At 43.4% G+C, this 24,387-nt stretch overlaps 1 protein-coding gene across 1 annotated transcript in view; it reads left to right on the top strand.

Annotated features, from left to right (window-relative positions):
- LOC126461247 (protein flightless-1) overlaps window positions 1–24,387 on the top strand; it is a 205,424-nt gene that overhangs the window by 130,420 nt on the left and 50,617 nt on the right. Inside the window, exons 11-13 of the mRNA XM_050095980.1 lie at window positions 825–1,010; window positions 10,298–10,476; window positions 14,076–14,214. Coding sequence (XP_049951937.1) covers window positions 825–1,010; window positions 10,298–10,476; window positions 14,076–14,214 — 504 coding nt within the window. The remainder of the gene's footprint in view (window positions 1–824; window positions 1,011–10,297; window positions 10,477–14,075; window positions 14,215–24,387) is intronic.

Raw genomic sequence — 24,387 nt, 5'->3', positions numbered from 1 at the left:
GGTGGTGAATCTGCGTGCTTCCATTGAGCTGACTGGCGCTTTGTTTCTGGATTGAAAAATGGCATCCACGTCTCATCCATTGTCACAACCGATGAAAAGAAAGTCCCATTCTTGCTGTCGTTGCGCGTCAACATTGCTTGGCAACATGCCACACGGGCAGCCATGTGGTCGTCCGTCAGCATTCGTGGCACCCACCCGGATGACACTTTTCGTATTTTCAGGTCGTCATGCAGGATTGTGTGCACAGAACCCACAGAAATGCCAACTCTGGAGGCGATCTGTTCGACAGTCATTCGGCGATCCCCCAAAACAATTCCCTCCACTTTCTCGATCATGTCGTCAGACCAGCTTGTGTGAGCCCGAGGTTGTTTTGGTTTGTTGTCACATGATGTTCTGCCTTCATGAAACTATCACACCCACGAATGCACTTTCGACATATCCATAACTCCATCACCACATGTCTCCTTCAACTGTCGATGAATTTCAATTGGTTTCACACCACGCAAATTCAGAAAACGAATGATTGCACGCTGTTCAAGCAAGGAAAATGTCGCCATTTTAAGTATTTAAAACAGTTCTCATTCTCGCCACTGGCGGTAAAATTCCATCTGCCATATGGTGCTGCCATCTCTGGGACGTATTGACAATGAACGTGGCCTCATTTTAAAACAATGCACATGTTTCTATCTCTTTCCAGTCCGGAGGAAAAAATCGGAGGCCTTAGAACTTGAATGCACCTCGTATATGATTTCACTGTAACAAAGATGAATAATTTTTTATTTTTAATACAGTTAAAACAAAATACAAATATTTTTGGTTCACAGCTGGACAAGCGTGCCTGTGCAGCTATTCACGCAGTCAATCTGCGGAACTTTCTTGGTGCACAGTGTCGTACTATACGAGAAGAGCAAGCTGATGAGTCAAATGAATTCCTCAACTTGTTTGACACAGATATCACATATATCGAGGGTGGTCGCACATCGAGTGGTTTCTTTACAGTGGAAGACACGGTAAGGATGAAAGTTAATACAAATTTTGATCAAGAAAGTCATTACAGTAAACTTCATTCATTACTACTGTACCTGCACTGATTTTTGGACACTGAGGAAGTGGTGCAAAACTATTTACAATTTAACATACTTTGTGTAGTGTCCATAAACTATTTAGTATAGTATCAGTGGTGATAATATGGGATGTGAATCCTCTGTGAAGTGATGCAGAACTCATAGGCTATGTGTGGTGTTGCTAATTATAGTGTCCATGAGCCCCACGGGAATTGAGCGCCATTCTTCTCACCGCAACAAGAATCCATGAATACAGGCTGCAAAGTGCACACCTGACAGCATCCAAATGTGCTCTGTGGAACTTGGATCTTGAGATTTAGTTGACTATTCTGTGCACTGAATTGTGTGCCTTTGAAGAAGAGTCCAGTATGGTCAGAATATTAACACTTTTAGGGTGAAATCATTATCTATAGCTCTAGTTTAATGTTGTACGTCTAGTTTAATGTTGTAAGGAAGTGTCATGTATTTCATTGCTGTAGACGTGGGCAGTCATAGATGCACATATCCAGATATTGCCATATCTGAGGACATCTCTGTCATTACAGATTTGATGCTCGATAATGGGTTATGGTTATTTCCAAATCAAAATATTTCTCTCATTTTGTAAATTAAGTTGGGTTTCATTCACAAACTACTTAGGTAATTGTGATTCTTGAGTTTCTCCCGGCGTATCTGATAATCAAATTATCCACGGGTGTACTGCCGGTCTACAGTGTCCAACGGGCACAATATTTCAGCGATCATACATGTCGCCATCACCTGATGATGGCGACATGTATGATCGCCGAAATATTGTGCCTGTTGGACACTGTAGACCGGCAGTACACCCGTGGATATTTTGATTACTTAGGTAATTGGTTCCTATTCACATACATATGATCTTATTGGTGTCTTCTGCTCACTGTAATGAATATCACACTAATAGGGTTGCAACAGAGGCAGTTTGTTGTCAGTATAGGGTTGTCGTATTCTTCAAGTACAATGCAGCAAATATAAGTTGGATTGACAGAAGAGAGAGAGAAGATTCTAAGAGAGCTGTACTATTTACTAGTCAGCACTAAAGTGTCACAGAAATGCCCAAAAAACTATTGAGAAAGCTACGAGGGAGACAGTACTTGCCTCAAAATTCTGAGAGCACCAGTCTGTGCTTACATTGCTTACATTGATATGTGACTGTTAGTGACATTTATTTTTGTATTAGATGCTCAGACTACCTCACCATTTGCGCAGTGTATCCATGACATTTTCGTAGATATTTTAGCTTTCCTGTGCCTCAGAGCATAATGTCAGTGGGTCTTCTTTTGTGGCAGATGACAGTGATGCATTCGTCCACAGGAGCAACAAACAGCCATTCATTGTTTCTCATTGGTGTCCACAGACTTTCATTTAACATATTAGCTACTGCATGTAGTCCTTCGGAACTTCTCGTACTAGTTGCGGCATCTTAACCTCATGCCTGTCGTGATTGTATCTGAATAAGAGTATAAATTCTTACTTGCATATTCTGATTCTCTGATCTGCTGTTTTACGCTGTAGTCACTCATGGTTGCTCTGCTGTTCACTGTATTTACTGTTAAAAATGATAGCAATCACGACTCTCAAGAACTGTCTGTCAGTGCCTCTTTCATATTCTACTATGTGTCAGCTCAATTGCTTCATTTCCTGTGTGATAATCTCTTCATTTTTTTGCTAAGGAGCATATCTATAACTAGTTAAAGTTGTTTCAAGTGAAAGTCAGACTAGGTGTTTTGAAATTTGGAGTAGCTGTTTTCTGTTCCTCTTCCCCTTCTGTCTTTGCCTTGAAGTATGTCTGACATTACAAACAATATTTTGCTGAATTTGCCCACAAAGCTTAAGATCCTTCACTTCCTTATACAGGATTCGTGTTGTGCCAGTTGTCCAATTATACTTTGTGCTTTTTTGCTTTTTATTATGTGTCAGTGTAACGCAAGTTCTGCACTTTTACATTCTGCTGCAGTCATGTTCAATAAAGCCAGCATATCTTGACAGTATCGAATTTATTGCCTTGTGAGAACTTCCAAGAGTTCAAGTTTCTATTTCATCTGCAGCAAATTAAAATAACTCACAATCCTGCAAGTTAAATTGTAAATCTTCCCATTTTCCATCTTGTCATAATACGGTGTGGGTGATGACTGGAATTTTGTCATCTCTACGAACAGTTCTTGTCCCGCATTGCTCAACTCCAATTAGCAGGAGAGTAACGCCAATGAAGTAGGATAATGCCAACACCTGGAATTACAAAAATGTCTTCAGTTTGTGAACTGTAAGATACTCATTTCTCATCAGACAGATTACAAAGGTCTTTTCGTTTGTACTATTGTATATGGACCTCACCATAGTGTATCTGACTTACACAATTTGCTTCATTGTATGCTCTCATCGTACAACAGAACTTTATTGCCAAAGCAGAACTGGTCTGAATTCTGTGTGCTAGCATAATATTCCTTACTTTTTATTTTGCATTGCGCATTCTGTACTTTTGCACATCAGTACATTTCTTGCATGTGCTCTTTAAGCTGTGCCACATAATCATCGTAATTATACCTGTCTGGCCAGATTCCTTTGTGATATCCCCAGAACGTGGCATACTCTTCCAAAGAATAATTCATGTGGCATGTATCGTATCATATTGTGCATCACATATGGAACCCAAATGTCCTAGACTGATTGCACTCATTTACTTAATCTCGCAACATCTCTGGTAATATTCAATGTGACCTCTCTAATGCTTCATTTGTTTGAAGACTATAGCTTGTAATCCAGATTTGTCGATTCTCAACAATATTCACATTCTTTTCATGGTTTTGCTAATAAAATTGCTTCCTATGTTGCTCAGCGCTACTGACAGTATTCTGTTCCACAGTATAATCTTTTGTGCTAGCATACGCGCCACCGTGTTGGCATTTTGCTGATCAAGAGGTTCAGCTACCGTAAACCTGGTCAGAATTTTCTGAGATGTAAGGATACACTTATTTCCTCTGTCCATCTGGTTCAGTGGCTCTACTATATCAATACTGCACCTTTTGAAAATGTACCGGTCTCTGAAGTCTTCTTTGTGTGTCTCCTGGTGAGTTTATTCTTTTGACAACTTTTGTATTTACAGATATATTCTTGTATATTTTACTTTATACAGTTCCATACTCCATGTATTTTTCTTACTTCATACATTTCCATACTCTGTACATTTTTATTTGTTCATGGGTTCTTCCTGTGCCTCCGTGTCCTCTCACTGAAGAAGATACTGTTTTAGTGCTGCAGCTTTGTCATCCTCATTTATTTCTTACATTGGTCCTGGCCCATCTGTCTTGCATTCTGTGTTCTTTGTGGTCAGAGTTACAGCCTCTTCACTGGCACCAACAGCGCTGCAGTCTTCGCCTGCCTGTGGGTCCCTGACCCATGCAGTGAAGTCCTCTTCTGCTGCCTCCTGACCTGGGCTACTGCCATCTTCCAGTCGCCCACCAGCCGCCCTGACTCCTCTCTCTCACGAGCGTGTGTTAGTGACTTGGTTCCTTTTGCCTGACTTGGTTCCTTTTGCCACACTTATAAGTGATCTGATAATCATATTTCCCCAGATGTAACGTAAACTTAATTAATCTGAATGACAGATCTACTGCCTACATATGTTAGAGCATTATGGTCAGTACGTACCGGAAATTTCTGCCAAAAACTTACGGTGTTTTGATTGCCCAACAGATGGTTAACTTCTTCCTTTCAATATCACTGTACCCTCTTTCTGCCTTATTCAGCATCCTCAAGTTGTAAACGACTGGAAGATCTCTTCTGATCCTTCCGCGACTTAAAACGGCCCAAGTAGTTGTCTGACAAGCATCCATTGTGATTCTGAAGTCCTTTCCCAAGTCCAGAAACCATATTATTGATGAACTGATCAGCTTCTCTTTCAAATGTTGGAAAGTGTTTTCTTGCTCGACATCCCAGGCGTAAGGTATGTCCTTCTTTAATAATTCATGTAACGGCTTCTCAATTATTCTGAGGTTGCTCATAAAATTTCTACAGTATCCATTGAGGTCTAGGTTTTTGTTGTTTAGGCTGTGGATAATCTTTGATTACTCCTGCGAGCCTGGTTTCACACTCTCGGCCAATAAAATATGACCCAAATAACATACTTCTTTTTGTAAAAGTTCGCACTTGTCCACAATTGCTTTAATTTCTGGAGCCAGCCTTTCAAATATTTTTGTCAGCCACACATTATGTTCCTCTAATGAGAAGCCAAATATCATCCAAGTAGATGAACAACTTGTCATCTTGGAACACTGTCAAAACAGAGTTTGTCGGTTTCTGAAGCACATGCTGTTCCTAATTTCTGTTCATAATACTCGTACGGTGTACTGATAGCCATTTTTTCTCAGTCCTCTTCATCTAATAAAACTTGGTAATAACCTTTCATTAAACTGAGTGTCGAGAAATACTTAGCCTTTCCCGGACCGTCAAGAATGTCGTGCATCCTCGGTGATGGATAAACTCAATTTAGGAAGATCTCATTCAGTCACCTATAGCCCGCAACTGTACCCTGTTTTTGGTTTCCATCTTTTCAAGACCATTGTCAGTGGAAAGTTTCATCCACTTTTGCTTGATACTATGATGCCATCCTCTAACATTTTTTTAATCTCTGGCTGGAGCATTCTTTTTGGGTTTCCAGTATTCTGCAGGGCTTTGAGCTAACTACCATACCTTCTGCTTCTAATGTCCAAGTTTAATTCCATGCTTAATACTATCTGTGTAAAATAATTTGTCTCCTGGCAAATGGAAAACCTCATTGCACATGGTGCATAACACTACAACGAGTGCTTTCTCTTCTGTGTTCAGGTAACTAACATTAGCATTCAAGGTGGTTATAATTGAACTTCTGCTACTTGAGAGGGCCCCCGCAAAAAACGAGCAATTGCGGGACAGTGAAACTTTGTGGAAGCATTTGTAAGGACATGTGGAAGAGAAATAACAAATAAACTGTTGAAAGAAACACATTTTAATTTCCACTCGAGAGGGTAATATTTGTTAACTGCATACCATGTTTACATTCCAGATTAGAAACGTTGCTCATTGTGATGAGCCTTTGCATACACGACAGCCTGGAACTGTATTAGAGGTACCATTTTACAGTTGTTTGCAACACTTCTCAAATGGTGGACCACAGAATGTTCAGCTGTTGTGACAGAGCTCATGCACTACTTGAAGGCTGTACATTGCATCCAGCATTGTCAGCCATGGCAGCAGTAACTTCTTCAACAATTTGTAGTGCAATTGGCCGTGGGCCTAGGGAGCAATTCCCAAATTGACATTTAATTTGAACTTCCGAATTGTGTTCTTCAACTCCGGTGTGGGAAGAGGAACTGTCCATATTCCTGGAATGTGTTTTTTACTGTTGTCCTGATAAACCAGCTTTACGAGTGAAGCCCTGCTCACGCGGTCCAGACCCATGTCGAACTGTCTGCAGCTGTAATGCACGCTGACGGTTATGTTTCAGCCTTACATCATCGAACCAGCACCAGTGCTTGACAGCAATTCACGACACGAGCACTTCTAACTATGCACATCCTGCACCGTGCAGTCTACACTTCATTCCTATAAAGTAGCACGCCCGTATGATAAATTGTTGTCCATCGTCACTGGCTCAGGTAATAAAAGTCCTGTTTTAAACATCCTATGCCTATTTATGTTTTTGACTTTGGCTTGTCTGTACCCTAGTGACATGACTCACTGTGATCTGTTCTCGCTCCAGTACTGCTTCATCTGGGAGGGGAAGGAATTCTGCTGACATTGTTTCATTGTAATTTTCAGTACACTTGTAATGCATTCACATGATTCTAATGCATCAGGTAGATATACACCCTTGGTGATCTCTTGTTTTTGAATAATGATCTCTCTCATTCCATTCGTCCCTATTATGTTTGGCACACCTGTTCTTTTTGAGGCCTTGTTCTTAACATTCTTTTGCTTTGCTTGTCTCTCTTTATCTTTTCTCTGGAAATTTCTGTTGCATGCTTCTGTTGTAGGACAACAGATTGCTTTCTGCCTACCCAACTCACTCTAGTATATGTACGTACTTTTAATTTTGTGATTAAACATGTCTCAAAAGGCCCATCTCTTTCCTGTAAATGTGCTGTGCGGAGCTTGCATTGTGGCTCTGTCTTAATTTCTGTGCGTGCTTTTCACTCCACTTCCGAACCTATTCTGAAAGAGCCATCTCTTTCCTTTACCTGCAGAACTGCATGAGCAGTAACACAGTCTCTCTAGATACTTCTCAGAATTAGTCTCATTTGTGCCCCCATTATCCACAAGAAATCTCAGGTAATTCTCCATGCCTTCCAGGCAGTCCAGTTCTATAAACTCACACCTGGTTCTGGAATCAACTATTAACATCTTTCTGGACAAGGCGTAAGATGACCGATTCCTTACCTCCTTACTTACTTTCCCAAAGGACAGGGATTTTTGTACAGAATTTCCTTCTGTGCACGGAAAGTGCTCTCCGTGCATTATATTGCACATTGATTGGTTCGTTTGGATGTAAAACACGTCATGGATTCTGACTGTACACATTGGCCTACAAGACTTACAGTTACACTGTCAGCATGTCAGTACCCCCAATTCACCCATTCTCCTACAATTTCCTGGTGCAGCTTTCTTATTTTGTTACCTGGACAATAATCTCACACCATGAGATCTGGTTAATTGTACCTTTACTTAACTTCCACATGAGCGCAAGACTGCCCTCTAATTCCAATTCTCTCGTGCGCTACCTCTTACAGCCTCTCTACAGTAGTGCTGTATTGCATGCAGCCTTTAACCCCACTTTGTTATGCTATCCCCATGTTCTTGCCGACTCCCAAACATCTGACGTGTGTAGTAAGCGAGTGACCTTTTGCTGTCAATTTTCTATTAATATGGCACAATCTCGCTAAGTGGTGCTTAGGTTTCTTATTAAAAATTTGTTGTGTGATGCATCTAGTGTTTTAGCATTTTACAAATTTTAACAAAGCATCATGCTGCTCTGGATGAACGAGTTCAAATACAATATTGCAATTGTTGAGAGACTCAGAATATTCTTAGTGGTGTAGAACAATTACGGTATTAATTTAAGTGTGTCTGACAAACTGATAATGGCCTGTTGCGCAACTCTTGCGAATCGGCGCCATCGCTTGAGAGGCTCTCTTCATTGCCTGCTAGACTATTCCACTCACTGTGGGAATTCGTGCTTCTGCTGTTACCAATGCTGCTGCTTTGCACCTTCCACTGAAAAGCATTGTCCCCACCCATGCATCACTGTCTGTCACTGCTGGTGCTGCTACACTGCCTCTGCGTGCCATCTCTGACCTTGCACTGCTATTGGCCACTCCTGGCTGCCTCTGTGGGACGTCCATCTTGAGCCCAGGTGCCATCTGTCCTCTGCTGCTAAGGTTGCTCTGCCTCTAGCCGCCTTGTAGGATGAGTGCCTTGTCCTCAGGACGCCATCTGTTCTCTCAGCAAGAGAGCTGTTCTGTTTGCTTGCCTGGATCTGTTATTTTGGTTGACATCACAGTGAGGATGGTGAGCTATTTCAATAATCTGTGGTGCAGCAACAGTGCCTTGCTAATGCACGACCAGCTCCACACCTGGCACCAGATATATGTGTTGTGTCTAGGTAGCAGTTTGGATGCAGGAGGACGGACTATTGATGAAGGTCCATTCAGTTAGTTAGAGTGGTGGTACTTAACTGAACATTTTAAAGGAATTATAGAACTTGGTTGAGAAATATACAAACGAAAGGCGAGACTTAAACAAAGACAATCTTTAATGTTCATCTGAGTAAACTTGAATGAATGAATGGAAGTACACTGTCCCTCACTGTGAAGGTCCCCTGGAGAAAGGTACACGACTAAGCAATGACTTAAGTGGAGCCAGAACGAATACTGACTCTAGACCTGGACTATGTGGGCTGCTGAGAACTTCAACTAAATTCCCAGAATGCTAAGGCACAGTTCACGCTGAGACGATATTATATGCTATGCTGAGGTGCAGTTTACGCTGACTTGGCACGATATGCAATGTGATTCATTGTAATAAAAGTTGCGCAGTGTGATGCTTATTGGTGCAACACCCATGTTCCCACTGGAGCTATATAACATGTGATATGAGACAGCTCCACAGAGCGCTGCACGTGATCGTAGTGTGGAGTGTGGTGCGTCGTAGCTCATTGTGGCAAAATACCAAAATGCATTGTGTATTTACTCAAGACTGGAAAGAGGTACTGCTTTCCTTCTGGCATTAAAAACAATTTAGTTATGTTAGGTATATTTCTTATGCAGAAATTTATGCCGTAAAATGCACCAAATGTAAACTGGCCAGCACCTACATTTTTCACTGCAAACTTCTCAAAATATGCTCAGTGCTGTACTTTGCTTTGAAGTATCATAACAACTGTGAGTAAAATGCAAAGAAAACCAGTTCATTGTCGAACTGTGATATGTGGCTATAAGATGCAGAAAAATAATTTTTTTATTGAATAGTTTCCTCAGAATTGAATGAGAAAGACTGTATTGTGGAAAACATGTTAATACCAGCATTCTACACCGTCAGTGTCCTTCTATGCCTACAGGCTTCTTCATGATTCCACATGAGCTCCATGAGCCAGCACATTTCTGGTAGTGTTTTCTCTGTACTCTGTACAAATAATTTGTTCTTGCTTCTTTTAGGCCTTGCATTGCCCCATATGTAACACTATTGGTGGTGGTATGCTCCTGCTTTCCTCTGAACTTTGAACCGACTTACACGGCATATTAAAAAGACCCCCCCCCCCCCCCCCCATAGCTTAACATGTACTCCAAATGACAGTGCATTATAGCATTTTGACAAAAACAAATCATTGCCACAGAAAAAAGAAGTGAAAAGTGACCAAAAATCACAGAATAAATCAAAGTTTGAACCCCATATTGTATTTGTAGTCTGCAATTTATCCAGTTAGCAGAGTCACAGCATACGTATTACATTTCAGCTTCCAATTTTCTGTATTGCGTTATTCATTGTGTGAATATTTTGCAATTGTTGGGTAATACAGCTTCTCAAAATTGCAAGGATGATTAAAAAACTACCACTAATAATTAGTTGTGACATATGTAATTGATACTTATTGCATCTAAGTGAATTGTTTTAATGATGAAGATGTGACTAAAATGTGTTTTTTTGGGTAGCTACGTTCTGTGTTAAAACATTGTCCACAGGCATACATCACGAGGCTTTATCGAGTACATGCCGCAGGGTGCTCCTCAATACACATGGAACCAGTGGCAGTTTCAACAGATTCACTGGATCCACGATTTGTGTTTGTCCTTGACACTGGTCTCAAAATTTTCATGTGGTATGGCAAGAAATCAAAGAACACCTTCAAATCAAAGGCGAGGTTTGTACTTTTTAAACTGTATTTTTCTTGTTGTGTTACATTATTGATACTAGTTGTTAATACATTATTAACCTTGTATGAGAAGAGCTTTGTGATGACAAATTTAAGGTATGAAAAGTAATGTGCTGGGACATTATCCACTTGGCGTTTCCACTTGCCGCTGAATTCAAGCCATTAACCAACCTCTACAGTGGATCCTTGTAGTGGGTAGGGTGTTCTATACAACAATTTTCTCAAAAGTTAAAACTAGTCACTAGAGTCAAAAGCTTAATGTATTCCTTCAAAATTAGCAGTGGCTATTATCGTGGTTATGTAATAGGTAGATGACAGATTTAAGTTGTTTTAGTACTCCAGTGTAACACTGGTAATACGCAGGGGTGCTCAACCTTTCTAGGCTTGAGATCTACTGCGCGCAATTTAGTCATAAATGTTTAAGCACAAAACAATGCTGTAGCCCAAATTAACCACTTAACTACACAAAATACACAAATTTCTCTCCATAAAAAGCTCTAGGCCTTCTACTCAGTTTTCAAGATACTACACATGTGAAAAAAATTAAAATATGCACCGTCATAAATGTTGAAGAGGCTTTAGTGAGGTATTTGTCTTTGCCTATTATTGATAAGTTTATTATAATACAGTGAATAATTTATCAGAGCCAACCTTACACAGTCTGAAAGTGAGTATCAGTCAGTTTATTTCTACACTTTGATTTTGCTATGTTCATTGTTGAAAACAGTGCCTTATATAGACAAGTTACTCCAAAAAATGATAAAACATTTTATGCCACTTTTACAATGTTAGGGTAAGTTTTTACACTCTAATTCCTGAAAATTGTCTTTGTTCTATTCTGACTTTAAGGAAATGTGATTTTGAAATCAAATCATTTTCTCTTCAAGTTCATTCCCACTACAGGAGTAACGAATAGTCATTGTGCTTGAAATATCTTCCACACCCACTTTTTGGAAAGGTTGAACTATGAAAGCTAGAACAGGTTCCGTTGTCATGAAATATAAAAATCGATTTTCAGACTCTGTCTTCAATACTTTAGTGTTGACTGCATACTTCTTTTCAGCTTCTTGTTCATTTCAGCCATGTTTATTGATACCACAGCTGTGAATGTATTTGAGAAAGGTGCTTCACATGTAATGTCTGTAACTGCTATCCAAAGGTCAGATTTTTGCGTAAAACACTTTATGAAAGACATACGAGTTATAACGGTTTGGTTTTTTCCCTTGAAGTTCTTTGTTTCACTTGTTTAGTCTCACTGTCATATGAGTTACAAATGCCAGATACAACAACCAGCTCAAATCGTACTTTTGTGAGTGATCTTCTTCTCTTTCAGAGACAAAGATTTTATCACTGGGAAGTTATCTAAATCTGTTTGATACCATACCCCTACTCAACCTTCAAATTCCAGTGTACAACAGCAAGTCACATACTGGCTATCAAATTCTTCTAAATGCGCTCTAAGTTTTTTTTTCTCTTTAGTGATTGTGACTGAACTGAATTTACAATTTTTGTGAAGTGCTCATAACATGTTCCATATAAAAATGTGTCCACAGTGCACTTGCTGACACATGATACAATGATACACAGAGAAAGACAGGAATATTTGTTGTCCGCACACAAGGTAACAAGTCCTTTGTGCTTGCCTACCATGCAAGATGGTCCATCAGTAGTAGTAGTAGACACAAGTTTCTGAATTGGCAAACCATCTTCCAAGACGAAGGATTTGAATGCATTGTAAAAATCTTGTCCTTGTGTATTGCCTTTCAAGGTCAAACTTGTAAGCAGTCTTCTTTTACACTGAAATCTGAAAAAATAACAACTTGAGGTGAATCAACTCCGTCCATTGACTGGTATATCTGCATTCAGAAAAACAAGCAGGACTTCAAATCTGTTATCAGTTGATCTTTTATATTTCCTGCCATTAATTCCACATTTCGTGTTATAGTAGGTCCTGACAGAGGCATGTCTGTGATGGCTGATATTATCTCTGATTTTTTTTTTAAATGTGGAAAAAAACAAGGGCTCAGTGATTTTGCTTCTTTCATCAATACTTCAGATACATGAAGTGATGCAGTGTTTGATGAAAGACTTTTCCTCATCTCCCTGTCAACAGCTGCTTCCAATTCAAAGTCTTTGTGACTTGTTCTAAAATGACGTTCAATAATTCAGTTTTAGATATGGTTAAAGTAGCATTACATATCAGTCATAAATACCTATTTTTATGCTTGTAACAAAAACCTTTTATTCCCATTCAGTATGGAAGTGGTACATTTTCCTGTGTTTAGCTGAACTTATTTTTGACAAACACATTACCCCACTATGTAGGAGGAAAGGCTGGCAAGCGATGGAGTGGTGTAATGCAGATGGAGAGGAAAGAGGTGGAGATTGGGTTGTCAGATGTACCACCCACAAATACCATGTGAAACACTCATTGTCAGCAAATTGATATTTTACAAAAACAGCTCATTTACACAGATTTCAGACGTAGAATTCAAAAGATTGACTCATCAAGCCTAGGCGATCGACTAGTAAATGGCAATCAATGGGTTGAGCATCCCTGGTAATGAGGAGCCCTTTGGTTGAAATTCCAGACAATTTTTCAGTGTTTATATGTTTTGTATCAGAATAACAGTATTCAGTTGATCTTGTCGAGCCACCGTATGTTACTATATCCCTATATATGTTTTCAGAAGAACCACAACTTGCATAATTATTTCTGGGACATTTTAACATGGAGAAGGGAAAGGGGAAAGATGATAGGAGAGACAGGAATGTGTCACAAATCGAGGACAAAGAGAATATCACTGGCAAAAATATTAATAAGCCACCCATTAGGTAGTAGTTGATTCACTTTTAGTATGCATAATGGCTAAGATTTGTTGTGACATGGATTCTAGAAGTCCTTTGATGTAATTGTGTTGACTATATAATTTATTGAACTGAAAGGAGTAATAGAGAATACTGTTGCTATATAAATGCTTAACACTTCCTTCATTGTGTTATTGTAATTTTAAATCACTAAAGTTTATTGGAAAGTTTATAGGATGGTTATGTAAAGAAGATACAGAGTTGTTTATCTCTTCCAGACACCCTGATTTTGGTTCTACATGATTTTCCTAGTGAGCACCATCATGGATCCTACTAATATAGCATAGCCAGTATCTTCATCTTTCCTTACTGTTATTAAAATGTGTGATATAATTAGATGTTTTATTATGAAAATAAAAGTTGCTACGCACCATATAGTGGAGATGCTGAGTTGCAGGTAGGCATAGCAAAAGGACTGCCACAGATATAGCTTTCGACCAGTAAGGTCTTCGTCAGATTAGACGACAGACACACACATACACACACACACAAACACAACTCACACATACATGACAATTATGAATAACTGCCACTGGCAGTTGCCTGAGACTGCTGTGATCCAATCTTTGAATGAAAATTACTTTCATAATGTGCCAATTTTATATAGAAAATGGAATATTTAAGCAGTGGTGTTTTACAACCAATTTTTCATTTGTTCACAGTGTTATGTGTGAAGACAGATTTTTTTATTTTTCTAATTGTTTTCATTCTGTTTTAAGGCTTATGGCTGAAAAAGTAAACAAAAATGAGAGAAAGAATAAAGCAGAAATTCTCACTGAACTTCCTGGGGAGGAATCATCTGATTTTTGGCTGGCTCTTGGTGAGGAGGATGGACTTGCGCCAGAGGAACCACCTCAGGTACTCACATACTGCCCTTAAGTACATATTTGTGACAACATGGTATTGGTAACTGATGCTTCCTTCGAGAGAAATTGACATGGAAATTAAAAATATTTTTTTATGTATTCAGCTGACAGAGCAGTATAAACAAATGACTTACGATGTTGCATTCAGTTACTCATGCCGATAGCTTTAACCACTTGAAACATTCTGTGTCCAGAAGTAAATAATGAAACTGGTTCTTTGATGTCTTTTTTATTTCTTTTGGTAAAATTATTTGTGAAACTGAAGGTTTTTTTTTTTTTTTGTGAGGCTGAAATTGTATGAATGACTTTGGAGCTCTGAGACAATTACGTAACTGCAATTTATCAAACTATTTTAGTGAGTCTAGAATTAATTCTTTGTTCTTCAACCAAAATTACAAAGTTCTTCAGGTTGAAAATGATTTTTCATCTGAGTATTTTCAGACTTTATTTTAAATATTTTAAAGCAGGGGTGTTTTATTCAGTACATAATCATCATAATCAGCCTCTGAAGGCTCTTATTCATGTGGAAGTTAGAAACTGACTAGCTACTAGAATGGAAACAAGAAGAAAGAAAACTCCTTTATGTTTCTTAGCTGTAGAAGATAGCCCAAAGGTACAGGCTGCAGTCACCATTACCTTCTTGGTCAGTTACTCCAGAAAACATTGTTAAAGGATTCTCCCTGTTGGGTGACTTGTGGAACCATCAAAGAACGCATGTACATAAAATATTTCATGATTTACATTTTATGCAACTTATGTACGCATATTTACAAAGATTTTTCATAAGTTCCTGGTTCCAGTAACAGCTTAGGGTCTAGAGGATACAGAGTAGTCTCTCAAGTTGACAATACTTTTTCTGATTGGAATTTTTGACTCAGAGGTTGCCCTGATGTGTGCAACAAGGCCAGATGCTTCATTTGTTGTATGTTGCACTTCAGGTGGAATAATAATCCTGGAACTGTGTCATATCACATAGTCAACATGTTTGTACTGCTATAGACTGTTTCTTTCTTCTAGAGTACTCTCAACAGCTGTGAGAAGATACAGTTGGCATTCAACTGCAGGGCCAACATGCAGTGTGGCCAACCTTTAATACTGACAATGTTCCAGCTACGCATAATTTCACCTAAATGTGACTGCCATGGTTTCTGCTACTCTATTACCTGCATACTGTGTTTCTATGACAGTTAGAACTGCTATGCTCAACATCTCAGCACATGGGAGCCCTCTAAGGGACTTGATGTGCCTTGTCACATGTTTCATGTTATCCTGTCACAATTGAGCCCACACACTGCTGTCATGACAAAGTTTTTTTTGCCTTGAAGATCTCTTACTTATGGACACAGAAACAAAACAAAGGTCATCACAATAGATATTATTAGAAACCACTTAACTCTTACAGCAGGAATTCCTTTAAATGTGCAGATGTATTTGCAATTATAATTTGGCTGATTTTTGAAATGCAAAAATATTGCCATTATAGATTAACAGAAACTTCAGTCTGTTGTCAAAAAACTTAGATGCAGTTTCATATTTTAGTGTAAGATATGTTTTGAATTAAAGATTTGGCTATGTTTGCTCAGCTCCTCAGACTTTCTTCAATCAGCACTGCTGTTAGCATTCATAGGCATTTATTAAATTGTATGTATCAGGTACACATGCAACAACAGTATAATCCTCTGGATTCTTTAGTGATGGAATTCCTATTCTTATAAAGTGTTTCACACATCAGATAGACCAAATATTTCCACTGGGTTGTGCTCTCTCAATTAATCGATGAGCTCTGCTACTCATCTTCAAAAAATCACACCCTGGTGCCTTAACTTATAAAACAAATTACTGAGTTATTCATCTACATTTACACAGATATTCTGCAATCCACCTTGTGGCACAGCGCAGAAGGTATCCTGTACCACTAGTAGTCATTACTTTCCTGTCCCACTCGCAAATAGGGTGAGCGAAAAATGCCTGTTTATGTGCCTCCATTTGAGCCCTAATTTCTCATATCTTATCTCCGTGGTCCTTATGCACAATGTGTGTTGGAGGCAATAGAATCATTCTGCAGTCAGCTTCAAATGTTGGTTCTCTAAATTATCTGAATAGTGTTCCTAAAACGAATGTTGCTTCCCTCCAGGGAATCCCATTTGAGTTCTGCAAGCTTGTCCATAACACCTACGTGTTGTTCAAACCTCTGAATTGCTTCGGTGTCTTCCTTTAATCTGAGGTGGTATAGATCCCAAGCACTCGAGCGCTACTCGAGAATAGGTCGCACTTGTGTTCTATATGTGGTCTCCTTTACAGATGAGCCACACTTTCCTATAATTCTTGCAATGAACCGAAATTGACCATTCACCTTTCCTACCACAGTGCTTACATGCTCATTCCATTTTATATTGCTTTGTAGCATAGATATTTAAATGACTTGGCTGTGTCAAGCACAACACTACTAATGCTGTGTCCAAACATTGTTTTTTTTCCTACTTATCTGTGTTAACCTACATTTTTCCACATTTAGAGGTGGCTGCCATACGTATTCCCTCATCCTGTCTTCAGAGATAACTAATAAAGAAACACACACACACACACACACACACACACACACACACACACTCTGCGGGTCCGGGGATTAGAATAGGCCCGAGGTATTCCTGCCTGTCGTAAGAGGTGACTAAAAGGAGTCCCTCCCTCTCAAGGGGGTAGTTAGTGCCTGCGTCCGGAGACGGGCGGTTCCACGACCTCTATTTGCGGTCATTTTGCTTTTTCACTTCTCGTTTCTTCCTTCCTTTGGTTGGTTCCTTTCTTTGCTCTTCTCCATCTCACTGTCTTCCTTACTCTTTCCCTTGTCTTCTTCTCCTTGCCTTCTCATTGCCTTCTTCTCCTTGCCTTCTCTGGTCTCCGCCTCGGCGTTTGAGACAGTCTGTCCTCTCTCTCCCTCTCTCTCTTCTTTTTCCTCTTCTTCCTTCCTCCATGTGCGCGCCTGAAGGCCGACCCACGCGTTCGCATGCGTAGCCGGTGACGGGGTAACGCGTAATTCCCCGCCCTGGGTAGACAAGTAAGGCACGCACGTACCCCCTGGTAAAGGCCAGGCCCAGGGAGGGGTGATTGCCTGAGCTGATACCTTCTGAACATGCCAATTGGTCCCTCCATCTGTTTCTTGGGAGGTGTGACCTGAGGTGTAAACATTCACCTAAGGCGGGAGTGCCCTCTGAGAGGGTCCCCACAAGGAAGGAGCGTGCCATCGGAGACGCTGGCAATCATGGGGGATTCCTCCACAATGGTTTCTCTCCATCTCTCTCGACTTCTGCCCAAAAACGGAAACTTGACCAGCCACCAGTGACAAAAGTACTACCGCCTGCCCCACAGTTCCTCGTCGTTTCTCGATCTGAGGACGGAAAGGATTTTTCCTCTGTCAACCCTTTCGTTATCCAGAAGGGCGTAGATGCCATAGCTGGATCTGTCAAGTCGTGTACCAGGTTGCGTAATGGTACCTTGTTACTAGAAACTGAGAGCGCCTTTCAGGCACAAAAACTGTTTCGGGCCACACTCCTGTACACGTTCCCTGTGCGGGTGAAGGCTCACCGCACTTTGAATTCGTCTCGTGGTGTGGTCTATACTCGATCACTTGACAGATTGACTGACGAGGAAATTCAGTCTTTCCTCGCTGAGCAGGGCGTGACGGCTGTCCATAGGGTCATGAAAAAGGTCAACAATGACCTTGTACCGACCCGGACACTTTTCTTGACCTTTGACAGTGTTCAGCTGCCGTCGCATATCAAAGCGGGCTACGAGGTTATTTCTGTTCGCCCCTATGTCCCGACACCTACGCGCTGCTACCAGTGTCAGCGTTTTAATCACACTCGCCAGTCTTGTTCCAATGCGGCTAAATGTGTCACTTGTGGCAGGGATGCCCATGAGGGTGACTGTCCACCTCCGTCTCCTCATTGTGTGAACTGTCGGGGTGACCATGCAGCATCCTCCCACGACTGTCCCATCTACAAGGAAGAACGCTGTATCCAAGAAATTCGGGTCAAAGAGAAAGTGTCCACCTCGGCTGCTCGCAAGCTATTTGCTAGTAGGAAGCCCGCGCTGCTCCCAGCGGGAAAGTACAGTACTATCCTCGCCTCTCCTCGGACTACCAGGGAGGTGGCGACGCAGACATGCGATCTGACCTTCAGCACCACGGTCGTCCGTTCGGCCAGTGCTAAGATCGCGCGGTCGACGTCTCCTCTTCCTCCCGTCACCCCTCCAACACAAGCACCTTCATCAGCTTCTGCCAAGACGAAGACCCAGAAATCAGATGCACGGGCCTTCAAGAAGGAACCGTCCCGTGCAGACTTCCTACGTACCTCGCACTCCCAGCCGTCGACCAGTACTTCCACTAAAAGACCTTCCAAGAAGGCTCATAGGAAGCACAGTTCTCCTTCTCCTCCACGGCGCATTTCTTCTCCTGCGCCACCCAGCAGTTGCCATCCCAGGCTGTCATCCGTTTCGCCTGGCCGCACCGCTGGTAGCCGAACATCTGGCCGTCCACCGGTGGAGGAAGCTGCTCCTCCCGGCCATCTTAACAAGATGGCCGATGAACCTATAGACCACATGGACGAAGACTGTCCGCCTACTGATAGCGGCGGCAGTACTCGCTCGAAGCCAGGCCCTCAGCGGCCTTCGAGGTGACCCCTTTTTTCATCTTCCTTTTCTTCTCATGATGGCACTTATTCACTGGAATATTCGCAGCATTCGCTCCAACCGAGAGAACTTGAAGTTGCTGCCCCGCTTGCACCGTCCGCTCGTCGTAGCCCTCCAGGAAACGAAGCTCTGCCCATGCGATCACATTGCCTTGGCACACTACACCTCTGTGCGTTTTGACCTACCCCCTGTGGTAGGTATTCCGGCTCATGGAGGCATTATGTTGCTGGTCAGGGATGATATTTTCTACGATCCCATCACATTGCACACCGGCCTGCAGGCAGTTGCCGTCAGAATTACTCTCCCCACTTCTACATTTTCTATTTGTACCGTTTACACTCCATCGTCGTCTGCCGTTACCAGGGCAGACATGATTCAACTTATTGCTCAGCTACCTGCACCATTTTTGTTAACTGGAGACTTCAATGCCCACCATCCCCTTTGGGGCTCTCCAGCATCCTGCCCGAGGGGCTCCCTGTTAGCAGACCTTTTCAACCAGCTCAATCTTGTCTGCCTCAATACTGGCACCCCTACTTTTCTTTCGGACACATCTCACACCTATTCCCATTTAGACCTCTCTATATATACTACCCAACTTGCACGCCGGTTTGAGTGGTATGCCCTTTCTGATACATATTCGAGCGACCACTTCCCGTGTGTCATCCATCTCCTGCATCATACCCCCTATCCGTGCTCAGCTAGTTGGAACATCTCCGAAGCCGACTGGGGGCTCTTCTCTTCCGGGGCGACCTTTCAGGATCAAACCTTCACAAGCTGCGATAGTCAGGTCGCACACCTCACGGAAGTCATTCTCACTGCTGCTGAATATTCCATCCCTCACACCACTTCTTCTCCACGTCACGTACCGGTCCCCTGGTGGACCGCAGGATGTAGAGACGCTTTACGTGCTCGTCGACGTGCTTTACGCACCTTTAAACGCCACCCTACAGTGGCGCATTGTATCACTTATAAACGATTACGTGCGCAGTGCCGTTGTATTATTAAAGAAAGCAAGAAAGCCAGCTGGGCTGCTTTCACAAGCACCTTCAACAATTTTACTCCTTCTTCTGTTATCTGGGGTAGCCAGCGCCGTCTATCTGGCAGTAAGGTCCACTCACCAGTTCCTGTCTTGACAGTCGCGAATGACGTCCTTCTGGCCCCTGAGGATATCTCCAATGCCTTCAGCCGCTTTTTCGCAGAGGTTTCGAGCTCCGCTCATTACCACCCTGCCTTCCTCCCCCGAAAACAGGCAGAGGAGGCTAGGCCACCTAACTTCCGCTCCTCGAATCGTGAAAGTTATAATGCCCCTTTCACCATGCGGGAACTCGAAACTGCACCTGCCCGGTCACGGTCCTCCGCTCCAGGGCCAGATTCTATTCATATTCAGATGCTGAAGGACCTTTCTCCTGCGGGTAAAGGTTTCCTTCTTCGTACTTATAATCGCATCTGGATTGAGGGACATGTTCCCGCATGCTGGCGCGAGTCTATTGTTGTACCGATTCCTAAGCCGGGGAAGGACAGGCACTTGCCTTCCAGTTATCGACCCATCTCGCTTACCAGCTGTGTCTGTAAGGTTATGGAGCGAATGGTTAACTCTCGTTTGGTTTGGCTGCTCGAATCTCGGCGCCTACTTACCAATGTACAATGTGGATTTCGTAGGTGCCGCTCTGCTGTTGGCCATCTGGTTACCTTGTCAACCTTCATTATGAATAACTTCTTGCGGAAGCGCCCGACCACGGCTGTGTTCTTTGATTTGGAGAAGGCTTACGACACCTGTTGGAGGGCGGGCATTCTCCGCACCATGCATACATGGGGCCTTCGCGGTCGCCTCCCTCTTTTTATTCGTTCCTTTTTAATGGATCGACAGTTCAGGGTACGTGTGGGTTCTGTCCTGTCGGACACCTTTCGCCAGGAGAATGGGGTGCCACAGGGCTCAGTTTTGAGCGTCGCTCTCTTTGCCATAGCGATCAATCCAATAATGGATTGCCTCCCAGCTGATGCATCAGGCTCCCTTTTCGTGGACGATTTTACCATCTATTGCAGCACGCAGCATACATGTTTCCTGGAGCGCTGTCTTCAGCGTTCTCTTGACCATCTTTACTCCTGGAGTGTCGCCAATGGCTTCCGTTTTTCTGCCGAGAAGACGGTCTGTATTAACTTCTGGCGCTACAAAGAGTTTTTCCCACCGTCCTTTCGACTCGGTCCCGTTGCTCTCCCATTCATGGAGACAACAAAATTTTTAGATCTTACATTTGACAGGAAACTTAGCTGGTCTCCACATGTGTCTTATTTGTCTGCCCGTTGTACCCGTTCACTAAATGTCCTCCGTGTTCTCAGTGGTATGTCGTGGGGAGCGGTTCGAACCGTCCTACTTCGCCTATATCGGTCGATCGTCCGCTCAAAGCTGGATTATGGGAACTTCGTATACTCCTCTGCACGGCCGTCCATCTTACGCCGCCTCAACTCCATACAACATCGGGGTTTACGTCTTGCGATCAGAGCATTTTATACTTGTCCCGTCGAGAGTCTTCATGCTGAAGCCGGTGAATTGCCACTGCCCTACCGGCACAATATACTGCTTTGTCGGTATGCCTGTCAGCTACTGTCAATGCCCGACCACCCGTCTTATCGTTCCTTTTTTGACGACTCCCTCGATCGTCAATACGGGTTGTATGTCTCTGCCCTGCTACCCCCTGGAGTTCGCTTTCGTCGCCTCCTTCAACACCTTGATTTTTCACTCCCTGCAACCCTTAGAGTGGGCGAGAGCCACACGCCACCTTGGCTCCAGGCTCAGGTTCGCGTTCACCTTGACCTCAGCTCGCTCCCAAAGGAGGTTACCCCCGGTTCAGTATACCGCTCCCATTTTGTCGAACTTCGTTCGAAGTTCATTAATATGACCTTCATTTATACAGATGGCCCATGACCAATGACGGGGTCGGTTGTTCTTTTATTGTCGGGGCACAAAGTTTCAAATACCGGCTCCATGGCCATTATTCGGTCTTCACAGCTGAGCTCTTTGCCCTCTACCAGGCTGTTCTTTACATCTGCCGCCACCGACATTCTGCTTATGTCATCTGCTCTGATTCCCTGAGCGCCATCCAGAGCCTCAGTGATCCGTATCCAGTTCACCCTTTCGTGCACTGGATCCAACGCTCCATTCAGCAGCTGGTGGACGACGGTTCTCCGGTTAGCTTTATGTGGGTTCCTGGCCATGTCGGTATCCCTGGGAATGAAGCTGCAGATGCCGCGGCCAAGGCTGCGGTCCTCCAGCCTCGGACAGCTGTTTGTTGTGTCCCTTCATCAGATTGTAGCAGGGTCATTTGTCGGCGCATTTTATCGCTGTGGCATGCCAATTGGGCTGCACTTACGGACAACAAGCTTCGGGCCTTGAAACCTCTTCTCGCGGCTTGGACGTCCTCCTCACGCCCCTCTCGGTGGGAGGAGGTAGTTTTGGCCCGGTTACGAATTGGACACTGCCGGTTCAGCCATCGCCATCTGCTGACGGCTGTGCCGGCGCCGTTCTGCCCATGTGGGCACTTGCTGACGGTCCGCCACATTTTAACGTCCTGTCCGGATTTTACTACACTGCGTCTTGATCTTGGCCTGCCATGTACTCTCGATGCCATTTTAGCAGATGACCCAGGAGCAACTGCTCGTGTTCTTCGTTTTATCAAATTGACCAACCTGTCTAAGGACATTTAATTATGCTGTTTTTTTTAAATCCTATGTCTGTCGATCTTTTATCGTGTTTTCCCTTTTAGTTGCTGTTTTAAACTTGTGCCTCGCGGTGCATTCCTAACGTAGTCTGGACGCTAATGACCGTCACACACACAAAATTTGTCTGGGACAACTACATTGTACAGGCACTGCAGCTAGTCTGTGGCTGTTGATACAGTTTATTTTGTTGACTGGGACTGGGACAAAGTTTTTGTTGTAACGTCAAGTTTAACACATATATTTCAGAACGACACAACACATATAAGTTACAAAGTAAGTTGACAAGCAAGACATGTGTACATGTTAGCATTCGAATGAGCACTGAGTCTCAGTCTAGTGGCCGCTGCTCGGCTGGCCACTTAGGTGGCGCAGCTGCTGCATGGCTGGCAGTTAGCGCTGCACGTAGAGGACACGCGTAATTGCGCGGCGGCGCTTTGAATGATCGGTGAGTCACAACACTTTTCCCCCCTTTGAAATTGTTCCATTGGTCCTGATGGAGGTGTCCTGGAGATGGCTAATGTTCATAGGCGTTGTTTGACTCACGGTAAAGTCTCGAGGAGGAGGCTTCCCGTGCGGACGGAAGTGTCCTCGATGATAACGGGTTGAGATGACAGGAGATGTAGGAGTCGAATCTGCTGGGGCCCCATGGACCAATCTGCCTGTTGCGGCAAGTCCAGCTGATATAACAGGAGACGTGGGCGATGTGTCGGCATCCGTTGGAGGAGGAGGCGAGTAGATTGGCTCTGACAGAGGATGGTCATCCGGTTCCTGCATGGGCACGTCTCCTGGTGGCGTCCGTTCATGTGCTGGCATCGCGATGACGGTGAGAGGGTTGCGTTGTGAGTATTGAGAGATGCCAAGATCCCGAGCGTCAGGTAGAGCCGAAGGTGGTGTAGCGGCATTTGGAACAGGCGTTGCAGTCACACGAGGCCGAAGCTGGTCCGAATGACGCACTGCAACACCCGTGTCTGTCTGGATTTCATACAGGCGTCGGCCACGGTGTTGTAAGATGCGGCCAGTACTCCATTTTGGCCCCCTGCCATATCCCCGTACTCAGACGAGGTCGTCAGCGGTGAACCGGCCATGCGAAGGCACCTGCGGCCGTGAGGTGGAAGGCTGCAGAAGATGACGTAGCGTGCGGGGCTGTCGGCCATGTAAGAGCTCAGTCGGGCTGTGGTCGCCCATGGGGGTGAAACGGTAAGAAGTCAGAAACTGGAGAAGCGCATCATCAGCAACAGAAGAAGTCAGGTGTTTCCGCATCTGAGCCTTAAATGTGCGGGCCAGTCGTTCAGCCTCACCGTTTGATTGTGGATGGAACGGCGGGGCCGTGACATGCACAACACCGTGACGAGCACAAAAATCCGCAAATTCGGAAGAGGCAAATTGTGGACCATTATCAGTAACAAGAGTAGAGGGAAAGCCTTCCAAAGAAAAAATGCGGGTGAGTGGTAGGCGGGCGGTGGTAGGCGACGTGCAACAGACAATGAAAGGAAAGTTAGAGTAGGCGTCAATTAAAAGGAGCCAATAAGTACCTAAAAAGGAACCCGCAAAGTCAGCATGAATGCGCTCCCAGGGCTTCTCAGGCGAAGGCCACCATGACAAAGATGACTTCGGGGCAGCGGCCTCTGGCGCACAAGGGCCGCAGGCAGCGACCATATGTGCTATTTCAGAGTCGATGCCAGGCCAGTACACATGACGGAGCGCCAGAGATTTTTTACAAGAGACTCCTCAGTGCCCTTGGTGAAGGAGGCGCAAGACCGAAGCA

Source organism: Schistocerca serialis, chromosome 1, assembly GCF_023864345.2.
Source record: "Schistocerca serialis cubense isolate TAMUIC-IGC-003099 chromosome 1, iqSchSeri2.2, whole genome shotgun sequence".
NCBI lineage: Eukaryota > Metazoa > Arthropoda > Insecta > Orthoptera > Acrididae > Schistocerca > Schistocerca serialis.
The sequence above is the reverse complement of the archived record's forward strand: the minus strand, read 5'-3'. Positions and strand labels throughout refer to the sequence as shown.